The sequence below is a fragment of the Callithrix jacchus genome, chromosome 4 (assembly GCF_049354715.1).
Source record: "Callithrix jacchus isolate 240 chromosome 4, calJac240_pri, whole genome shotgun sequence".
Taxonomy (NCBI): domain Eukaryota; kingdom Metazoa; phylum Chordata; class Mammalia; order Primates; family Cebidae; genus Callithrix; species Callithrix jacchus.
In genome coordinates this window covers 88,534,218-88,553,156 of record NC_133505.1, presented here as the reverse complement: position 1 = coordinate 88,553,156, position 18,939 = coordinate 88,534,218, and the positions used below count along the sequence as shown (strand labels likewise).

The 18,939-nt window shown below is 37.5% G+C and overlaps 1 protein-coding gene across 8 annotated transcripts in view; it reads left to right on the top strand.

Annotated features, from left to right (window-relative positions):
* The window catches only part of UBE3D (ubiquitin protein ligase E3D), a 203,906-nt gene that overhangs the window by 33,301 nt on the left and 151,666 nt on the right, over positions 1 to 18,939 (top strand). For 7 of the 8 annotated variants that reach the window (XR_013534366.1, XM_008994709.4, XM_035296189.3 and 4 more), the window contains exons 5-7: positions 2,725 to 2,794; positions 16,274 to 16,343; positions 18,019 to 18,127. Coding sequence is in view for 7 of the 8 variants with exons in the window: in XM_008994709.4 (XP_008992957.3) it covers positions 2,725 to 2,794; positions 16,274 to 16,343; positions 18,019 to 18,127 (249 nt within the window). In the remaining variant the exon portion in view is untranslated. The remainder of the gene's footprint in view (positions 1 to 2,724; positions 2,795 to 16,273; positions 16,344 to 18,018; positions 18,128 to 18,939) is intronic. The other variant, XM_035296190.3, reaches the window with a different exon arrangement.

Below are 18,939 nucleotides of genomic sequence, written 5' to 3'. Positions count from 1 at the left end.
TTACTGCTGGCAAGGATGATTAACATCTTTATCTTTTTGTTCTTTCTTGGAGTACTTGGTAATAATTAGTTGATTTTGGCAATTTGTTTTTTTAAATCCATGTGTGTCTTTTTTGTTTTTTTAGAAAAATGTGTTGTTAAACTCTAAGTATTCTCAAGTATAAAAAGAATAGTATTATAAACTTCAATATGGATTTATCAAGTATGCTTCATCTGCTCTTTTTTTCTGAAGTGCTTTAAAACAGTCATGTCATTTTACCCCTATGTGTTTCAGTATGTACATCTACAAATAGGGATTTTAAAAAATGTAGCCACCCTATCATTATCACACCTTACAAAAATTAACAGTTATTCCTTGATGATAAAATACCAGGCCATATACAGATTTTATCAATTGTCTTAAAAGTATCTTGTACTATAGGTTTGTTTGAATCAAGATCCACACATATGATTGAGGTAATTTGCTTATTGTTAATCTGATTCTTAAATCCTGATTAACCATGTCTGATAAGGATAGAGTCTTATTTTAACAACAAGCAAACAAAAAACACTTTACCTGCCCCCTTGAAAGACAAGGTGAGATGTTCTGTGAGAGCAATTACAGATGAAGTAAATATCAGAGCACTTGAAAAAAAATTTTTCTGCTTCAAATAGAAAGATTCTTTCTTCTCAAGCATTGTTATTACAATACAAATATTAGTTTTTAGTAAAGCCTTTGGTTTTTGGTAAGATCTAATAAGTGTGATCAGATTTAACTTGTACAAAATAGTACTCTTTAAAAAATATTTTTAATATCAACTTGGAGCCATACAGGTATGTTTTACTCTAAGAAAGCATGAAAGTGCCAGAATACCACTCAGAAAGTATTTTCTGAGCTCTCTTTTTCCTGGACCTGAACAAATTGGCACCTTCCTAGGTTTCTGTGTCTGTCTCTTACCTCCGATGGGAATGACCCCATCCAGTTTCCCACCTGGGTCAGGCTCTGAGACCTGCCGTTTGTGATGTTCCTGATAAAGATGTCGGTACAGTGGCCAGAGATGGCACACTGTGGGGCCCACTTTGTGAGTGTGCCTGGATAAAAGTTTGAGCCAAGTCTGAGCTGACTTATGAATTTCATGTGTGCTTTCGTTTTCTCAGCAGAGACTTTTAGAGAAAGTCTGCAGAATCTGTGCAAATACTGCAGCTAGAACAGGAAAAAATGGAATAAGTGTTTATATTACTGAAGGTTACTTTAGTGTATGAAGGGATTCGTCTCGGGAGTTTCTAAATAGAAGAGCTGTGGACATCTATGGATTTTTTTACTGGTTGTCTGTTTTTGATGCTGGGAGAAAGAATAGGTCATTAGAGAAAGAGCCCAATATGAATTGTGCTGTTACTCTTGACTTTGACCTCTAATTGAATATATATATTTTTACATCAAGATCTGATAACACACACACACACTCATGTATGCATACATACATATACAAACACACGTCAACAGCTTATTGAAGCAGAATTTACTCAGTGTTTGAAGCACAACTTACTCAGTGTTTGAAGCACTGCCATATTTTCTGTTCTATTGTATTTCGTTTTTTAAAAACACAGTAATCCACTGAATTGGTTCCATGAATTGGTTCCCACTGATGGGATGCATGAACTGTAGTTTGAAAAACACTTAGCATAGTGTTTAGAAGCGTTAGCATCAGAGGGGCCCAAATTCAAACATCAGTTCTGTCAGTTACTAGCAGCACATCCATGGAACACAATTTAAATGTACTACTTCTACAACTTTTCAGGAAATTATGCCAAGGAAAAAATATTTATACTCAAATGTATATTAATCAGGAAAAAGTTTTTTTCCTTAGATTAAATGCACGTTATCCCACATCAGAAGTCACTGTCCTTCTTTACCTCAGCCTAGACCTATTTTGTGGTTTCCCAGGAAGGGTTCCCTGGAGTGTCCAGAGTTGCAGAGTCTAGTTTTCCTTGCCCACTTTCTATGGCTTCTGCCTTGTTGCAGTGTATCTGCATGAGAGAAATGTTGTATGGTTTTAACAAAGGTAGAATTATGGATGTGAGAAGGAGTATTCTTTGTTTATTGATTAGGCAAATGCTATTTTAATCTGTATCTCAAATAGTGAATTTGGATTTTCAAAGGTTAGGATTGTTTCAGGAATTGTTCCAGAGCACTACCTGTCTTTCCAGTTACAGTGCCTATCCTAAGTGGAAAAAATGAAAGTATATGAACAGACTAGATATTTTTAACTTTTCATTTTTTGGTAGTTAAGGGTTATCGGTTACTTTGATATAAATTACACTGGACTAGGAGTCCAAACAGTGTGAGTTCAAGTTCTGATTTTTCTGTGTGGTATACACATGAGTTGAGGCAAGTCATCAACCCTGTCTTGTTGTCCACTATCTGCCTGTTCTAAGTTATAAGGCTATTTGGAAGAGCTTTTTAGAAATTTAAGGTGCTACTTATTCAAATTATTTGGCAATATTTGAATTATCAAGAAGTGGCTAGTTTTGGAAAAGTGAATCTGTGCTTTATTGTTTCTTAAGACTTGAAAAACTGATCTCTGTGCATGTGAATTATGCATACAAGCTAAGTGTATTTGCAGTATTTAGTAGAGGGCAGAATAAAATGTAAAGTTCAATGTACACTCTGGGGACTGTGTTAAAATTATATATTCCTTTTAAGAAAAGCTGAATGACATTTAAATGACATTTTTCTCTTCTACAGGAACCAAAGGCAAATACCAAAGTAATTTGTAAGCGTTGCAAGGTAATGTTGGGAGAGACCATGTCATCAGGTAAGAATTTCATAACAAGAAGGCAAAATTATTGCCTTCTTGTTTAAAAGCCAGAATGATATCTTATAGTAAATATATAGGAAAGATTGATGATTAATACATGTTGTAAAATTGGTCCTTTTCAAAATAGACCCCAACTAACATATCATTCAGTATACCAAGAAATTTCTGTATTTGGACCTTCGTAAGTACAAAAGTATTGAGTTTTAAGCATTAAGAAGTTGAGTCATTTTCAGTGTTTCATAGCCTTTTTGTAGATATAAAGTAATAGTATAAAGTTTGTACTTGGGTCTATTTTAAAGAAAATTGGAGCTTTTTTCTTTTTCTTTCTTTCTTCCTTTTTTATTTTGTGATGTTACCTTCCTGGTAACTTACAGAGCAGAGCCTTTTTGTTAATACAACTCCTCAGTCAGAAGAGTTGGTGCCCAGAGATGGAGAAATTGTTTTCCTTGGCTGCCATCTGGCTTGGGGCTGTATTTTGGGGCTGGGGATGGGAGAGGACCTGTTGAAATGGAAGAAAACACATTCTGAGTTTTGTACTTTGTTCCTTATTCTTTTTTATTTCCCAATATTTTGATTATATTTTATGTAAGCTCTGTTACACTACTTTAAAATATAATAATGAAAATCCTGATAATTAAAATGCATTGCTGTTTAAAGATATGGTTTAAAGTGTCTAGAGAGCCACAGCATTCTGTGTTAGCTTTGTGGATGATGAATAATTGCTGTTAATACAATTAATTAGAAGATGTGATTTATATGAAGCAGTTGTACTTAAGGGAAGGCAGATGATGGTATTTTTTTGTTTGTTTAATCATCAGAATCTTGTAAGCAGTTACTTGTTCACAGTGAGCCAAAAAGGAAAAATGAGTTAGTAAAGGATACCATCCTCAATGTCATTTTTGGAAAATGAAAGCAAGCCCCTGAAGCAACACCTTAGAAAATGTTAAGGCTTCTGGTTAAATAAGGTGAATTGATTTTTAAATTCTTTTCTCCCTGAAGTCCTGTTGAAATGTCAGTTGAGGAATGAAAAGATATATATCTACAAAGGCAAAGAGAAATGGAGAAGAGTTGACAATGACATAAACAAGAGATGTAAGCAGACTTTTTTGGAATACACTTGGCAGCATGAAGGAAGCTGCAGTTTCAGTGTCTGTAGATAATTTGGATGAGGAGTGAGCCAGTACTCACTGTAAAACCCTAGAACAGGTTTGAATGTGGAAGCAGCCAGTAACAGGGAAGGCAGTCTGAGGCAAGGAGCTGGAAGCAGGATGATTGGTTCAAAGTGTATATATGGAGCTACTAGACTCCTGGATTTCCCACTTCATTTTCAACTTGCTTTTATAATCCTCAAGGTGGGAGATTGGAAGACCACCCCCTCTTTTTTTTGAATAATGGAAGAGTACCAACTAGAGAAAAGACTTGCAAACACTGATTCTTTGGGATGATTCAACCAAAAATGAGCTTATATTATTGTTCAACAAAAATGAGCTTACTCTAGGCACAGTGGTATATGCCTGTAGTCCCAGGTACTTGGGAGGCTGAGGCAGGAGGGTCACTTGAACCCAGGAGGTCGAGGCTGTAGTGTACTATTATTGCACCTATGAATAGCCACTGTACTTCAGCTTGGAGAATACAGGGAGACCCCATCTCTTAAAAAAAAATTTATTGGGTATAGGTACAAAAAACTTGTATTTGTTCATTCACTGGGTATAAGTACAAGAGATTCCTCTCAGCATTTCACTGCCTTGCACTAAAATTGAAATGGATTGTTGAGGATCATCAAATATTTGAGGAAATCTCCAACAAAAAAGAAACCAAGGCAAATAAATAATTTAGCAAGCAGATTAAAAGCACTGAGAAGCAACGCATTATGTATACCAGAAGAAAACCTTTAAAAAATACATAAAATGCCCTTGGAGAAATAAAATCATGTTGCTTCCATAATTCAGATAATATGGAATTTTAAAATGTGATACTTCAAAAAAGAAAAATCAAACACTTGGAAGATAAAATTAAAGAATTAGGCCAGAAATTAAAACCAAAAGACAGAGATTGAAAGTTAAAGAAGAGGCCAGGCACCATGGCTCACACCTGTATTCCCAGCATTTTGGGAGGCTGAGGTGGGCAGATCACCTGAGGGCAGCAGTTCAAGACCAGCCTGGCCAACATGGTGAAACTACATCCATACCAAAAATACAAAAATCAACCAGCCATGCTGATGGGCGCCTGTAATCCCAGCTATTAGAGAGGCTGCGGCAGGAGAATTTCTTAAACCTGGGAGGATAAGGTTGCAGTGAGCCAAGATTGTGCCAGTGCACTCCAGCCTGAGCAACAGGGCGAGACTCCATCTCAAAAAAAAAAAAGGAAGAAAAGAAAGGAGATTAAAGAAGAAGTACAAAAAATATATATAATCAATTAAGTTTCCTGAAGGTAGAGATATTGTCTATCTTGTCTATCCCTGTAATCTCAGCATTTAGTATAACATCTGGCACATATTAAGTACCCAGTAAGTATTTGTTGAATGAATAAGTGAACTGAGCCTTTCAGGACAATTAACATCTAGCTTGTAGAAGTTCTAGAAAGAGAGAATAGAGACAACAGAATGTAGGAAATTATCCAATACCAAAAATACCACAAATACAAGACTATTCTCCACAGCTAGGACTTCAGTTTCTTGACTGAAAGGGGCCACCCATTGTAATTAATAGAGGAATAGCAAGGAAGCCACTCAAGGCCACTATAGTATTTTCAGAACACCAAAGATGAAGTTTCCAGAGGGAATAAAGCAGTCAATATATGACAGATTAGGAATTAGAATAGCACTGAACTTCTTAACAACAGAGCTGAAAGCTAGAAGGCAGTGAAGCAATGCCTTCATAATTTGAAAGGAAAAAGATTTTCAGTCCAGAATTCTATACACAGTCAAGCTATCAGTCAAATATGAAAATAATAAAAGCCATTTTGCAAATAACAAAGTCTCAAAACACAATTCTTAACAGTTTATTTTTCTTAGTAATTCACCATAAAATATAGATCACTGAAAATAGGAATTTAATCTAGAAAGAGATGACATGGAATTGGGTAACAAGTTGTACAATTCAGGAGAGCAGGATAAGGAGTGGGCAGCAGGCCTAGAGAATAGCAGCCTGTATTGATGCCAATGGGAGAGAAGATTGTAATATATATATATATTTTGAGACATAGTCTCACTCTCTTGCCCAGGCCGGAGTGCAGTGGCGTGATCATGACTCACAGCAGCCTCAACCTCCTGGGCTCAACTGATCCTCCCACTCAGCCTCCCAAGTAGCTAGAACCACAGGTGCATACCACTGTGTCTGACTAAATTTTTTGTAGAAGTGGCATCTTCCTGTGTTGCCCAGGCTGATCTTAAACTCCTGGACTCAAAGTGTTGGGATTATAGGCATGAGCCAACATAGCTGGCCGATTTTTTTTGTTGTTATAAATTAGTTGATTTGTTTGACCATATGTATATTAGTCCATTTTCACATTACTCTAAAGAACTACCTAAGACTGGATAATTAGTAAAGAAAAGAGATTTAATTGACTCATAGTTCCACATGGGTGGGAAGGCCTCAGGAAACGTACGGCCATGGCAGAAGGCAAAGAAGAAGCAAGCACCTTCTTCACAAGAGGATGAGAGAGAGAGAGCAGAGAACTGCCACACACTTTTAAACTATCAGACCTTGTGAAAATTCTATCACAAGACAACGCTAATGGGATGGCGCTAAACCATTATAAATCACCCGCATGATTCAGTCATTTCCCACCAGGCCCCACCTTTAACATATGGGAATTACATCCTACATGAGATTTGGGTGGGGACACAGAGCCAAACCATATCAATATGTGACAGATAATCTTGAAAGAAACTATTTTATTATGTAGAAAGGATTAGCTAAAGGTGATTGAAGCAGTTATTCACTACAGTAAAAAACAAAAGGTTGAAAAAGGAAGGAAACATCTCCATGGTATTATTATCATAATAATAATGTAAACACTGAATATTCATTTAATTAAACATTGTAATTGATACAAAAGTATATTAGGAGGTCAGTATGTGTGAGTTTTTGGGGTGGTATAAGATATCTATATCCACATGTGTTCTGAAAGTAAATCACTAGGACTCCACTTCCAAAAATGGTGTCATGAAGAGAATGGGCAATCTGTAGAAAACCTGTACAAAACCGGACAATTTTAAGAATTATAAGAACCATAGTAGGGTACTGGAAAATGAACAAAAGTAAAGCAGCAGTTTGAGAACTATTAAGTAATGGAAAACTGCTACTGTATTGGGAAAGAACAACAAGTTGTAATTTTTTTTGCCTGGGTATGCAGGTGGACCTTGCCACCTTATGTCTTCCCAACTAACGCAGGAAAAGCCCACGGCTTTACTATCTCTACATGGTGGGTTTGGTTTAGGGTAGGTGGTGGAGAAAGTAGAAATTTTAAGGAGTATATTTAGAAGCAAAGTAATTATATTAGTCCATTCTCACATTGCTATAAAGAAATACTCAAGACTGGGTAATTTATAAAGAAAATAGGTTTAATAGGCTTATTGTGCTTCAGGCTATACAGGAAGCCTAACAGCTTCTGGTTTGGGGGAGGCCTCAGGAAACTTAACAATCATGGCACAAAACAAAGGAGGAGTGAGGCGTCCCACATGGTGGAAGCAGTAGCAAGAGAGAATTAGAGGAGGTGCTACGTACTTTTAAACAAGTAGATCTTGTAAGAAGTCACTCACTCACTGTCACAAGTACCTACACCAAGGTGATGGTGCTAAACCATTCATAAAGGACCCACAGCCATAATCCAGTAACCTCCCACCAGGTCTCACCTCCTACATTAGGGTTTACAATTCAGCATGAGATTTGCGTGGGGACATAGATCCAGACCATATCAGTAACATAGTTCAGATGTTTGTCTCCTTTAAATCTCATATTGTTAATAAAATGTAATCTCCAATTTTGGAGGTAGGGTGTGGTGGGAGGTGTTTGTGTCAGGGAGCAGATCCCTCATGAATGTGTTGGTGCTATCCTCATGATAGTGAGTAATGCTCATGAGATCTGGTTATTTTAAAAGTGCATGGCACCTCCCCTGTCTCTCATCCCTGTTCTCATCATGTGAGACACCTTGCTCCTTCTTTGACTTCCACCAGGATTGTCAGGTTCCTGAGGCCCTCACCAGAAGCCAAGCAAATGCTGGAGGCATATTTGTACAGCCTGCAGAACCATGAGACAAGGAAACTGTATTAGTCTGTTCTCATGCTATTAATAAACACATACTTGAGACTGGGTAATTTATAAAGAAAAAGGTTTAATGGACTCACAGTATCACATGGCTGGGGAGGCCTCACAATGATGGCAAAAGGTGAAGAAAGACAAAGGCACATCTTACATGGCAGTAGAGAAGAGGGCATATGAGGGGAACTGCCCTTTATAAAACCATCAGCTTTTGTGAGACTTACTCACTATCACAAGAACAGCACAAGAAAAACCCACCCCCATGATTCTGGTAATTCCCACTAGCTCCTTCCCATGACACATGAGGATTCTGGAAGCAACAATTTAAGATGCGATTTGGGTATGGACACAGCCAAACCATATCATTCTGCTCCTGGCTCCTCCCAAATCTCATGTCCTCACATTTCAAAACCAATCATGCCTTCCCAACAGTCGCCCAAAGTCTTAACTCATTTCAGCATTAACTCAAAAGTCCAAGCCCAAAGTCTCATCTGAGACAAGGCAAGTCCCTTCCCCCTATGAGACTATAAATTCAAAAGCAAGTTAGGTACTTCCTAGTTACAATGGGGGTACAGGCATTGGGTAAATACACCCATTTCAAATGGGAAACAATTGGTCAAAACAAAGGGGCTGAAGGCACCTGGCAAGTCCGAAATCCAGCAAGGCAGTCAAATCTTAAAGCTCCAAAATGATCTCCTTTGACTTCATATCTCACATCCAGGTCATGCTGATGTAAGAGCTCTGGCTTGCAGAGTTCTTGAACAGCTCTGCCATGCCCTTAAACAGCTCTGGCCCTGTGGTTTTGCAGGGAACAGTCTCCCCCACCCAGTTTTTTCATGGGCCTGTATTGAGTTACCGTGGCTTTTCCATGCACATGGTGCAGGCTGTCTGTGCATCTATCATTCTGGGGTGTAGAGGATGATGGCCTTCTTATCACAGCTTCACCAGGCTATACCCCAGTGGGAACTCTGTGTGGGAGCTCCCACACCACCTTTCCCTTCTGCACTGCCCTAACAAAGGTTCTCCATGAGGGCTGCAGCCCTGCAGCACACCTCTGCCTGGACATCTAGACATTTCTGTCCATTCTCAGAAATCTTGGTGGAGGTTCCCAAACCTCAGTTCTTGACTTCTGTGCATCCACAGGCTCAAAGCCACGTGGAAGCTGCCAATGCTTGATGCTTGCACCCTCTGAAACCAGGGCCCAAACTGTACCTTGGTCTCTTATGGCCACAGCTAGAGCAGCTGGGAAACACAGCACCAAATCCCTTGGCTGTGCACAGCAGGAAAACATTTTTTCCTTCTAGGCCTCCTATCTGTGATGGGAGGAGCTGCTGCAAAGATTTCTGACAAGGCCTGGAGTCATTTTGCCCGTTATCTTGGTAATTAAGATTTGGTTCCTTGTTACTTATGCAAATTTCTGCAGCTTTGTGAAAGCAGCTTCTGCTTGAGATTCAAGCAGGCTTGAATCTCTCCCCAGAAAATGGGTTTTTCTTTTATACCTATTCATCTAGCTGCAAATTTTCCAAACTTTTATGCTCTGTCACCTCTTGAATGCTTTGCTAATTAGAAATTTCTTCTACCAGGCTGGGCACAGTGGTTCATGCCTGTAATCCCAACAGTTTAGGAGGCTGAGGCAGGTGGATCACTTGAGGTCAGGGGTTCAAGACCAGCCTGGTCAAGATGGTGAAACCCTATCTCTACCAAAAAAATACAAATATTAGCCAGGCATAGTGGTGCTTAACCTGTAGTCGCAGCTACTCAGGAGGCTGAGGCACAAGAATTGCTTGAATTTGGGAGGCAGAGGGTGCAGTGAGCCAGTAGAGCACCACTGCACTCCAACCTGGGCCACAGAATGAGACTTGGTTTCAAAGAAGAGGAAGAAATTTCTTTCACCAGATAGATACCTTAAATCATCTCTCTCAAGTTCAAAGGTCCACAGATCTCTAGGCAGGTACAAAAGGCTACCAGTCTCTTTCCCAGAGCATAACAAGAGTCACCTTTGCTCCAGTTCCCAATAAGTTCCTCATCTTTGTCTGAGACCACCTCAGCCTGGACTTTATTGTCCATATCACTATCAGCAGTTTGGTCAAAACCATTCAATAAGTCTCTAGGAAGCTCCGAACTTTCCCACATTTTCCTATCTTCTGAGCCCTCAAAGTCTCTAGGTAGTTTCAAACTTTCCCACATTTTCCTGCCTTCTTCTGAGCCCTCCAAACTGTTCCAGCCTCTGCCTATTACCTAAGTTTCAAAGTTATTTCCACATTTTCCAATATCTTTATAGTACCACACTCTACCAGTACCAATTTACTATATTAGAATGTTCTCATGCTGCTAATAAAGGCATACCTGAAATTGGGTAATTTATAAAGAAAAAGAGGTTTAATAGACTCAGTTCCACATGGCTGAGGAGGCTTCACAATCATGGCAGAATGCAAAAGAAGAGGAAAGGCAGGTTTTACATAGTGGCAGGCAGGAGAGCATGTATGGGGAACTGCCCTTTATAAAACCAGATCTCCTGAGTCATATGAACTATCATGAGAACAGCATGGGAAAAACAGGCCCCCATGTTTCAATTACCTCCCACTGAGTCCCTCCCATGATAGGTGGCAATTATGGGAGCTACAATTCAAGATGAAATTTGGGTGGAGACACTGCCAAACCATATCAGAAAGCTTTTTATTGTTTTGTTTTTAATTACTCAGCCTCAGGTATTTATAGCAATGCAAAAACCACCTGCTGCACAAAGCGTCACAGAAGGGCTGAGATAACTTCTCTGTCCTCACACAGCTCTGGCTGACTGCTAAACTCTGCATACAGACAAAAAAATGGCAGGGAGTATTTATTGTATGTATTTTCAATAAGGATTGAAAGCTTAGGGGGAACCTGTGAATTTGCTGTGACTTTAATTGCATTACTCATACAACTTGGGTAGCAGAAGGTAATTCTTGCAAGAAGTGTTACTAGCTTGAGGTATCTGAGTAGAGCCTCATCCCAAATTATTTGCTGACAGCTAACCTATGCAGGTACAGTGGATACTTACCAGGGAGCCAGACTAAACAAAATTAAAGCTGAGTAGAGATATTAGTGGCTACACACTGTGGAGAGATAGATTTCACAGTTTGAGTCCAGGTGAGTCAATCAACTGCTATCCCAACCAATAACCAACAACCTTCAGAAGAGCAAAACAAAATCCACAGTTGCTACAACATATTGCACACAATATCATGCTTCTGTGTAAAAATTATTAGATGTGTAAAGAAACAGAAAAAATGTTTTATACTCAAGAAAAAGTGGCTTAATAAACAGGTACTTAGCACAAATATTCAGTTGAGCAGACAAACATATGGAAGCAGCTATTATAAATATGGCAAGGAGCTTTTTAAGAAAACCTTTGAACTGATAGCAAATCTCAGTAAATTAGAAAAATCAAAGAAAAACAAATTGGTAATTCTAGAGTTAAAATGTACTATAACAGAAAAGAAAAATTCACTAGATGATCTAAACTACAGATTTGAGATGACAAAAGATTTTTTAAAAAAAGATAGAACTTTTAGATTAACACACATTAACCAAACATAAAACAGTCTGAAACAAAATGAACAGAACCTCCAGTCTGTGGGACAATATCAGGTGTTTAAAAAATGTGTAAATAGGATCTCAAATGATAAGGACACATTGAAAGCGTCAGAAAAAAAAATTGTAGAAAAAAACTGGCTGAAAACTTGGCAAATTGTTTGAAAAATATTGGCTTACAGATTTAAGAATTTCAGTGAACCTGCAGTAAAATAAACACAGAAACGCTTCACTTAGGCATGTTCTGGTAAACTGTTGAAGATGAGAGAATCCTTGAACTAGAAAGAGAAAAACCTCATATGTAAGGGATTTCATAGTACAATAAAGGTGAATTTCTAATAGAAATAATGACAACTAAAAGACACTGAAATAAGATAATGCGAAGCGCTGGGGGGAAAAAGATGTGACAACCAACAGTGCTATATCTAGCAAAACTCTCAAGAGTGAAGGCAAAATAAGGATGCTTCCAAATAAATACATAGCAATAATGGATTACTAGCAAACCTGCTGTACAAGAAATGATAAAGACAGTTCTTCAGGCTGACACAAAAGATACCAGGTGGTAACTGGAAACTATAGGAAGGATAAAATCAGGGAGAATGGAAAATAATGTGGGCAAATTACCACAAAAGCAAACTCAAAAGAGGTAAGCACAACATTCAAGCCACATTTTTTTTGCAATTTGCCCATTCTCTAAAATTAGAACTTTTGTTCTAAGAAGAACAAAGATGAAAGACTACCCAAGAGGAGAACCTAATAAAAATATGAGACCCTAAATGCTGTGCCCTCACAGTGAGGGTGAATTGGAAGTAGAACAGCCCTGTGGAATTAAAGACAGAGATCAATCCTTTAGGACTTTAGGGAATTTCAAGTCTTAAATTTGGTTTAGTTTGCCTTGTTCTAAGACATTTGCCAGGTGCCTGGCAAAATCACCTTTGTAAGGAAATATTTTTATTGTAAAACTCATGTTGTTCTCACAGATAATTTTTCAGGTATAGTATTCGTCATGCAACCAAAGATAAATAGGCACACAAGTAAATTAGACTTCCATCAACAAGCATTACCAAAAACAATAATGAAAATAGACTTCTTATCGGAATTACATGTAACCTGTAAAATAACCATGCTTAGCATATTTAGCAATATGAGAGATTTGAAGGTCGTTGGGGAAAAAAAGGAAACTATAACAGTAAGCATATTTGGGAAAGACAATAAAATTTCTAAAAAAAAGTATTATAATTGATTTAAAAAACTCAGCCAGTGGGTTAACACCAGATTAGGTACAATTTGAAGACAGAATTAATGAACAAAAGATAGATGACAAGAAAAACCTGTTACGTAGCACAGAGAAACAAAAGGCAAAAAATATAGAAGAGAGAGTAAGAGAAATAGAACACAGACGGAGCCTATGTGATGTATGTTTAATCAGACTTCCATGAGGAAAAGAATGGAGCATGTTCAATTTTTGAAGAGCAGATTGTTAAGAGTTTTACAAAAGTGAAGAAGAACAGCGATCTCTAGATTCAAGGAGCCCGGTGAATTCCAATTCAGTGAAATCCTAGCAAGAAAAATAAAAATAAATCTGTTCTAGACACATGCAAGTAATACTGTAGAATAAAAAGTGAACATAATCTTAAATGCAGCTGAAGAAAACTGATAGAGTATCTTCAAAGGAATAGCAATAATGAAAGTCTGAGGACAGTGGAACAATATTGCCAATGTGTGCAAATAACTGTTGATCCTAGGACTTAATATCAAGTGGAAATTTTCTTCAAAAATGAAGGCTAAGATAAGTATGTTTTCTGACAAATGCAAACTAGGATAATTCACTACTAGTGGTTTCTTATGAAAAGAAATTCTACCTGTATTCAGGTAGAAGAAAATGATCCCACATAAAAGGTCTAAGTTCAATAAGGCTTGATTAGGTAGTGAATATTCAGATAACACTTAAATGAGTATTAACTGTAACATAATAGAAATAATACCTGTGGGAGTAAAGTAATATAATTAAATTATAGATTAATAACAGCTGGGATAAAAAGGTTCACTTCTGCTTTGGGAGGTGGAGATGAGAGGATCTCTTGAGACCAGCCAAGGCAACATAGTGAGACCTTGTCTCTACAAAAAATTATGTGGGCATAGTAGTGCATACCTGTAGTCCTAGCTACTAAGGAGGCTGACACAGAAGGATCACTTAAGCCCAGGAGTTCAAGGTTACAGTGAGCTATGATCACACCACTGCAATCCAGTTGGGCAACATAGCAAGACCTTGTCTTAAATAAGTAAATAAATAATACATAGTTATTTCATAAAGTTAAAAAGGTTTAGTTTAGTTCTGCATCTAACATAACTTCAAATAGTAAATATTGACCAATCTTCAAGGAGAAATGGGTAAATCTATCATGGCTATCGATATAATAATCTGTTAAACTACTTAATTTATTTTTGACCTTTTCTGTGTGTAATATTGAGCAATTACACACTGTCAAAAACTAATTTTCTGTTTTTTTAAAAGTTGTTTGACAACAAAGTTTTATATTATTTTTTAAGAGATGGGATCTTACTTTGTCTCTCAGGCTTGAGCACAGTAGTTCACTGAAGCCTCAGACTTCTGGGCTCATGCGATCCTCTTGCTTCAGCCTCCTTAAGTAGCTGGGACTACAGGCACATGCCACTGTGCCTGATTAATTTTTAAAACAATTTTTTGTAGAGACAGGCTGTAACTTCCTTGCACAGGATGGTCTCAAACTCCTGGGCTTCAAGTGATCCTCCTGCCTTGGCTTTTCAGAAGTGCTGGGATTAGGTATAAGCCACCATACCTGGCCTACAATACCATTTTTAATGACAGCCTCATTTTTAATTATTTCTGGTTTTAATTTGACCAATTTAAAATTTGAAGCATGCATGGAATTATGTTGCCTGAACATTTAATTGTTTAACCTATTCTCAATTTTTAGACATTTGTTTTCAGTATTTTTCTGTTGATATTACAAGAATCATTATAGATAAGTGTTTTTATATACCAGTGAGTATTTACGTGAAATAAATTCTTATATAGTTAATTATGGTACCATAGTACCTATACAATTTTAAGGCCTTTGCAAAGTGGTTTTCTAGAAACTGTCATTTGCAGTTCTCACAGCAGTGTGTGAATAAGCGTATCCATCTACGCGAATAAGTGTATCCAGCGCTACACCATATTTTAAAATATTTTGTTTGATGCTAAAAAAAAATCTTGTTTTGATGTACATTTTTTTATTGTTAGTAAGATTAAACATTGTTCTTAGATTTTTTTTAGAAATCCAAGATGGTTGTATTTACATTTATGTCTATTAAATATCTAATGTGATATTTAAAATTTTCTGTAAGTAATCATGACCAGATTTAGTGTGAATTGTATCTCAATAGAGTCAGTAAGATTCTGGGTAGATTCTAATGTGAGGTTCACCGCATCTGTGTTTTGGGATGCTGTGATTAAAAACCCCTTTTAGGGTAGGAACACTCAAACATCAAAGGCAAGGTGAGTGTGGTTAGTGTAATGACGGAAAATCAAGACAACAATCACAGTAATTTGAGTTATTCAGACCTGTGGTGTTTTCTAGTTGATCATGGTGTTGTCTAGAAGTAAAACAGTTAAGAAGCCTACTAAAATCTTATTTGATTTGTATAAGCAGAAAGTTCTGTATCAAGTGAATAAAAGCCCAGCTTGAATCATAAAAACATAGAGTCCTGGCCCCTCAGTCAATTCGCACACATGATTCTTTGTAGACCCAGGACCCTTTAAATGAAGGAGAGGCCAGGTGCCCTCAACGAAAAACCCTAGTATGCTCCCTAAAATTTATACTGTTAATCTTTCTCCCAGCCTTCCACAAAGGGAACCATGGCCATTATCAGGGTAACAGTTCCCATGTGCACTGGGGAAAAGCAAATAATTATACTTTAGGGACTACTGGACACTGGTTCTAAATGAACATCAATTCTAGAAGACCCAAAACATCACTGTGGCCCTCCAGTTAGAGTAGGGGTGGGGGATCAGGTGATCAATAAAATTTTGGCTCAGGGCCATTTCACAATGGGTCTGGTGGATCCCTGGATGCTTCCTGTGATTATTTCCCTAACTCCAGAGTGCTTAACTGAAATTAACACACTTAGCTGCTGACAGAATCCCCACATTAATTTTTCAACCTGTGAATTTAGGCTATGATGGTAGAAAAGACCAAGTGGAAGCCTTTAGAACTACTTTATCTGGGAAAATAGTAAATCAAAAACAAAAACAAACCAGAAATATCTTTTATTGACTTAGAGGTTTATAGCTGTTCTGTAGAATTGAGGAAACCCAGTGACTAATTTCTACATACGTGCACTATGCCTGTGGTGTAACTAATTTTTATAATCTTCCGTATGTGTGGGCAGAGTCTCTGGGCATTATTTTCTAAAAAGACACAGAAGCTTCAGAACTATCTCCTTTAGTGACCAATGCTTTGTCTTCTGAAACTAAGTAGTTTTTGGAAAATGTATACTGAATACTAATTTTACCAGTATATTGAATATTTACTTTGGAATGTCATAATTTGGAGCAACATGCCCACAATAAAATTATTAGTGTATTGGGGAGACTATTAATTTTCTTTTTCGTTTCTAGAAACTACCAAGTTTTATATGACAGAGATCATTATTCAGTCATCTGAGAGAAGTTTTCCCATCATGCCAAGGTACAAATAGCAAATTACTTTTATTTATTTGTAATTTTTTTCCCCTATTCAGACTTTTAATTTTTTATTTTTTGGTTTTGAATTTATTTTTTATTTCAGTAGGTTTTTGTGGAACAGATGGTGTTTGGTTACATGATAGTGATGATTTCTGAGATTTGGGTACACTCATCACCCAAGCAGTGTTCACTGTACCCAGTGTGTAGTCTTTTATCTTTCATCTCTCACCCAGCCTTTTCCCCAAGTCCTCAAAGTCCATTGTGTCATTCTTAGGCCTTTGCATCCTAGTAGCTTAGTTCCCACTTATGAAGGAGAACATACGATGTTTGGTTTTCCATTCCTGAGTTACTTCAGTTAGAATAATAGTCTCCAGTTACATCCAGGATGCTCTGAATCCATTATTTCATTCCTTTTTGTGGCTAAATAGTATTCTATGGTATATATTTGTAATTTCGAAGGTAGGGAAAAGGAAGTACAACTGATCATTTGGGAATTCATTTTTATTCATATCTTTCTTTATTTGGAAAAGGAAAGAGAAAGCCTTTTAGATAGTTGAACCAAAATACATATATAAAAGATTTGAGGATTTAAAAAAAATCTTTTCCTCATGTAGTGCTGTAGACAAATGTGCTCTTATAAATCTAATTCTGAAAGTTTTTTATGCTTCTATTTACCAGATATCCAGAGTCTTGTCACCTAGTAACCAATAAGTATTTGAATAATTTCTGGGGTTTTTTTTTTTTTTGAGACGGAGTTTCGCTCTTGTTACCGAGGCTGGAGTGCAATGGCGCGATCTCGGCTCACCGCAACCTCCGCCTCCTGGGTTCAGGCAATTCTCCTGCCTCAGCCTCCCGAGTAGCTGGGATTACAGGCATGCGCCAGCATGCCCAGCTAATTTTTTGTATTTTCAGTAGAGACGGGATTTCACCATGTTTACCAGGATGGTCTCTATCTCTTGACCTCGTGATCCACACACCTCGGCCTCCCAAAGTGCTGGGATTACATAATTTCTGGTTTTAATTTGAATTATTTAACATTAAAAATATGGGTCAGTTTCAAATGACTCCTATGTTTTAAAAACATGGTACTTATCTACTAAATCTATTAGTGTTTCTTTGACTCTTTTTAGTTTTCAAACAAGTTAACCATGGTATGCCTTTATTCCAGCTTATTTGTTGATATCCAACAATTATGGCAATCTGAATATAGCCTTGACTTTTATCCTTATGTAAATACTTTGATTCTGTACCTCAAAGCTGACACTTGAGGGAGATCCAAATGGAAAAAAAAGTAGACAATACTGTCTGATGTTTGGCAGGAAATCTCTTGCCTTCTTTTGTGAATTAGTTATCTGTTTAATATGCTACACCACAAATGGAATATTGACTTGTTCTAGCATGGATTTTTTTTCATTTAATAGGGGTGAATAGTTAGGTTTGGGGTGGAAAGCATATCAAGGATTGGAGAATAGGTTTTAAAAGGAATGTAGCAAACCTGAATACATCAAAATATATTAAATTCCACATCAGTACAGATTGTGAGGGAATGAGCAGTACATAGAAAAGTCTGGCATGCGGATGTCTCTGCTTTTAGGTACCCTGTGGATATTTTTTGCTTATCTTGCCAGTTAGAGTTATTATGAGACACACATTGTGAAAACTGATTTCTGTTCAAACAGGTCTCAGTTTGTCCAGAGCGTGATTGCCCAGTGTCTGGTGCAGCTCTCCTCTGCTAGAAGCACTTTTAGATTCATGATTCAAGGTCAGGACAACAAAGTGTATATCTTGGTAAGAAATTATTTTATCCAGCTTCTTGTAGCCTAGGAATCCACGGTCTCAGAATTATTTAGTTTTTTCTTAATTATCAGGTGTTGAAAATAAGGGATTAAAAATGTTAATATCATGCTGGGCACGGTGGCTCATACCTGTAATCCCAGCACTTTTAGAGGCAAAGGCAGGTGAATCACTTGAAGTCAGGAGTTTGAGACCTCATCTCTACTAAAAATACAAAAATTAGCCTGGCGGAGTGGCGCACACCTGTAGTACCAGCTACTCAGGAAGCTGTGGCAGGAGAATCGCTTGAACCTGCGAGGTGGAGGTTGCAATGAGCCAAGATGATGCCACTGCACTTAAGCCTGGGTGACAGAATAAGACTCTGTCATAAAAAATGTTAATATCAGTTTAATTCATAAATCAGCTCCCTTAATTTAATAACACATGATCAAATGCCTCTATGTAGTAGGTACTAGGTATACAGAGAGAAAGAAATCCTAATTCCTGCTATTTAGAAGCTCATACCACAAAATCAGGTTTTTTCCTCTCAGTTTGTAATGGCCATTTTTTGGTCACTATAACACTATTCTGTCTCGCTTTTTTTCCTATTTAGTACTCTTATGTTTAAAACATGTTCTATTGCTCCTGTTTGTTTTTTGTCTTTTGAGACAAGTTCTTACCTGTCACACAGGCTGGAGTGCAGTGACATGATTATGGCTCACCACAGCCTTGACTTCCCAGGCTAAAGTGACCCTCCTTGCTCAGTCTCATCCCAAATAACTGAGATTCCAGGCGTACTCCACCATTCTCAGGCAATTAAACAAATT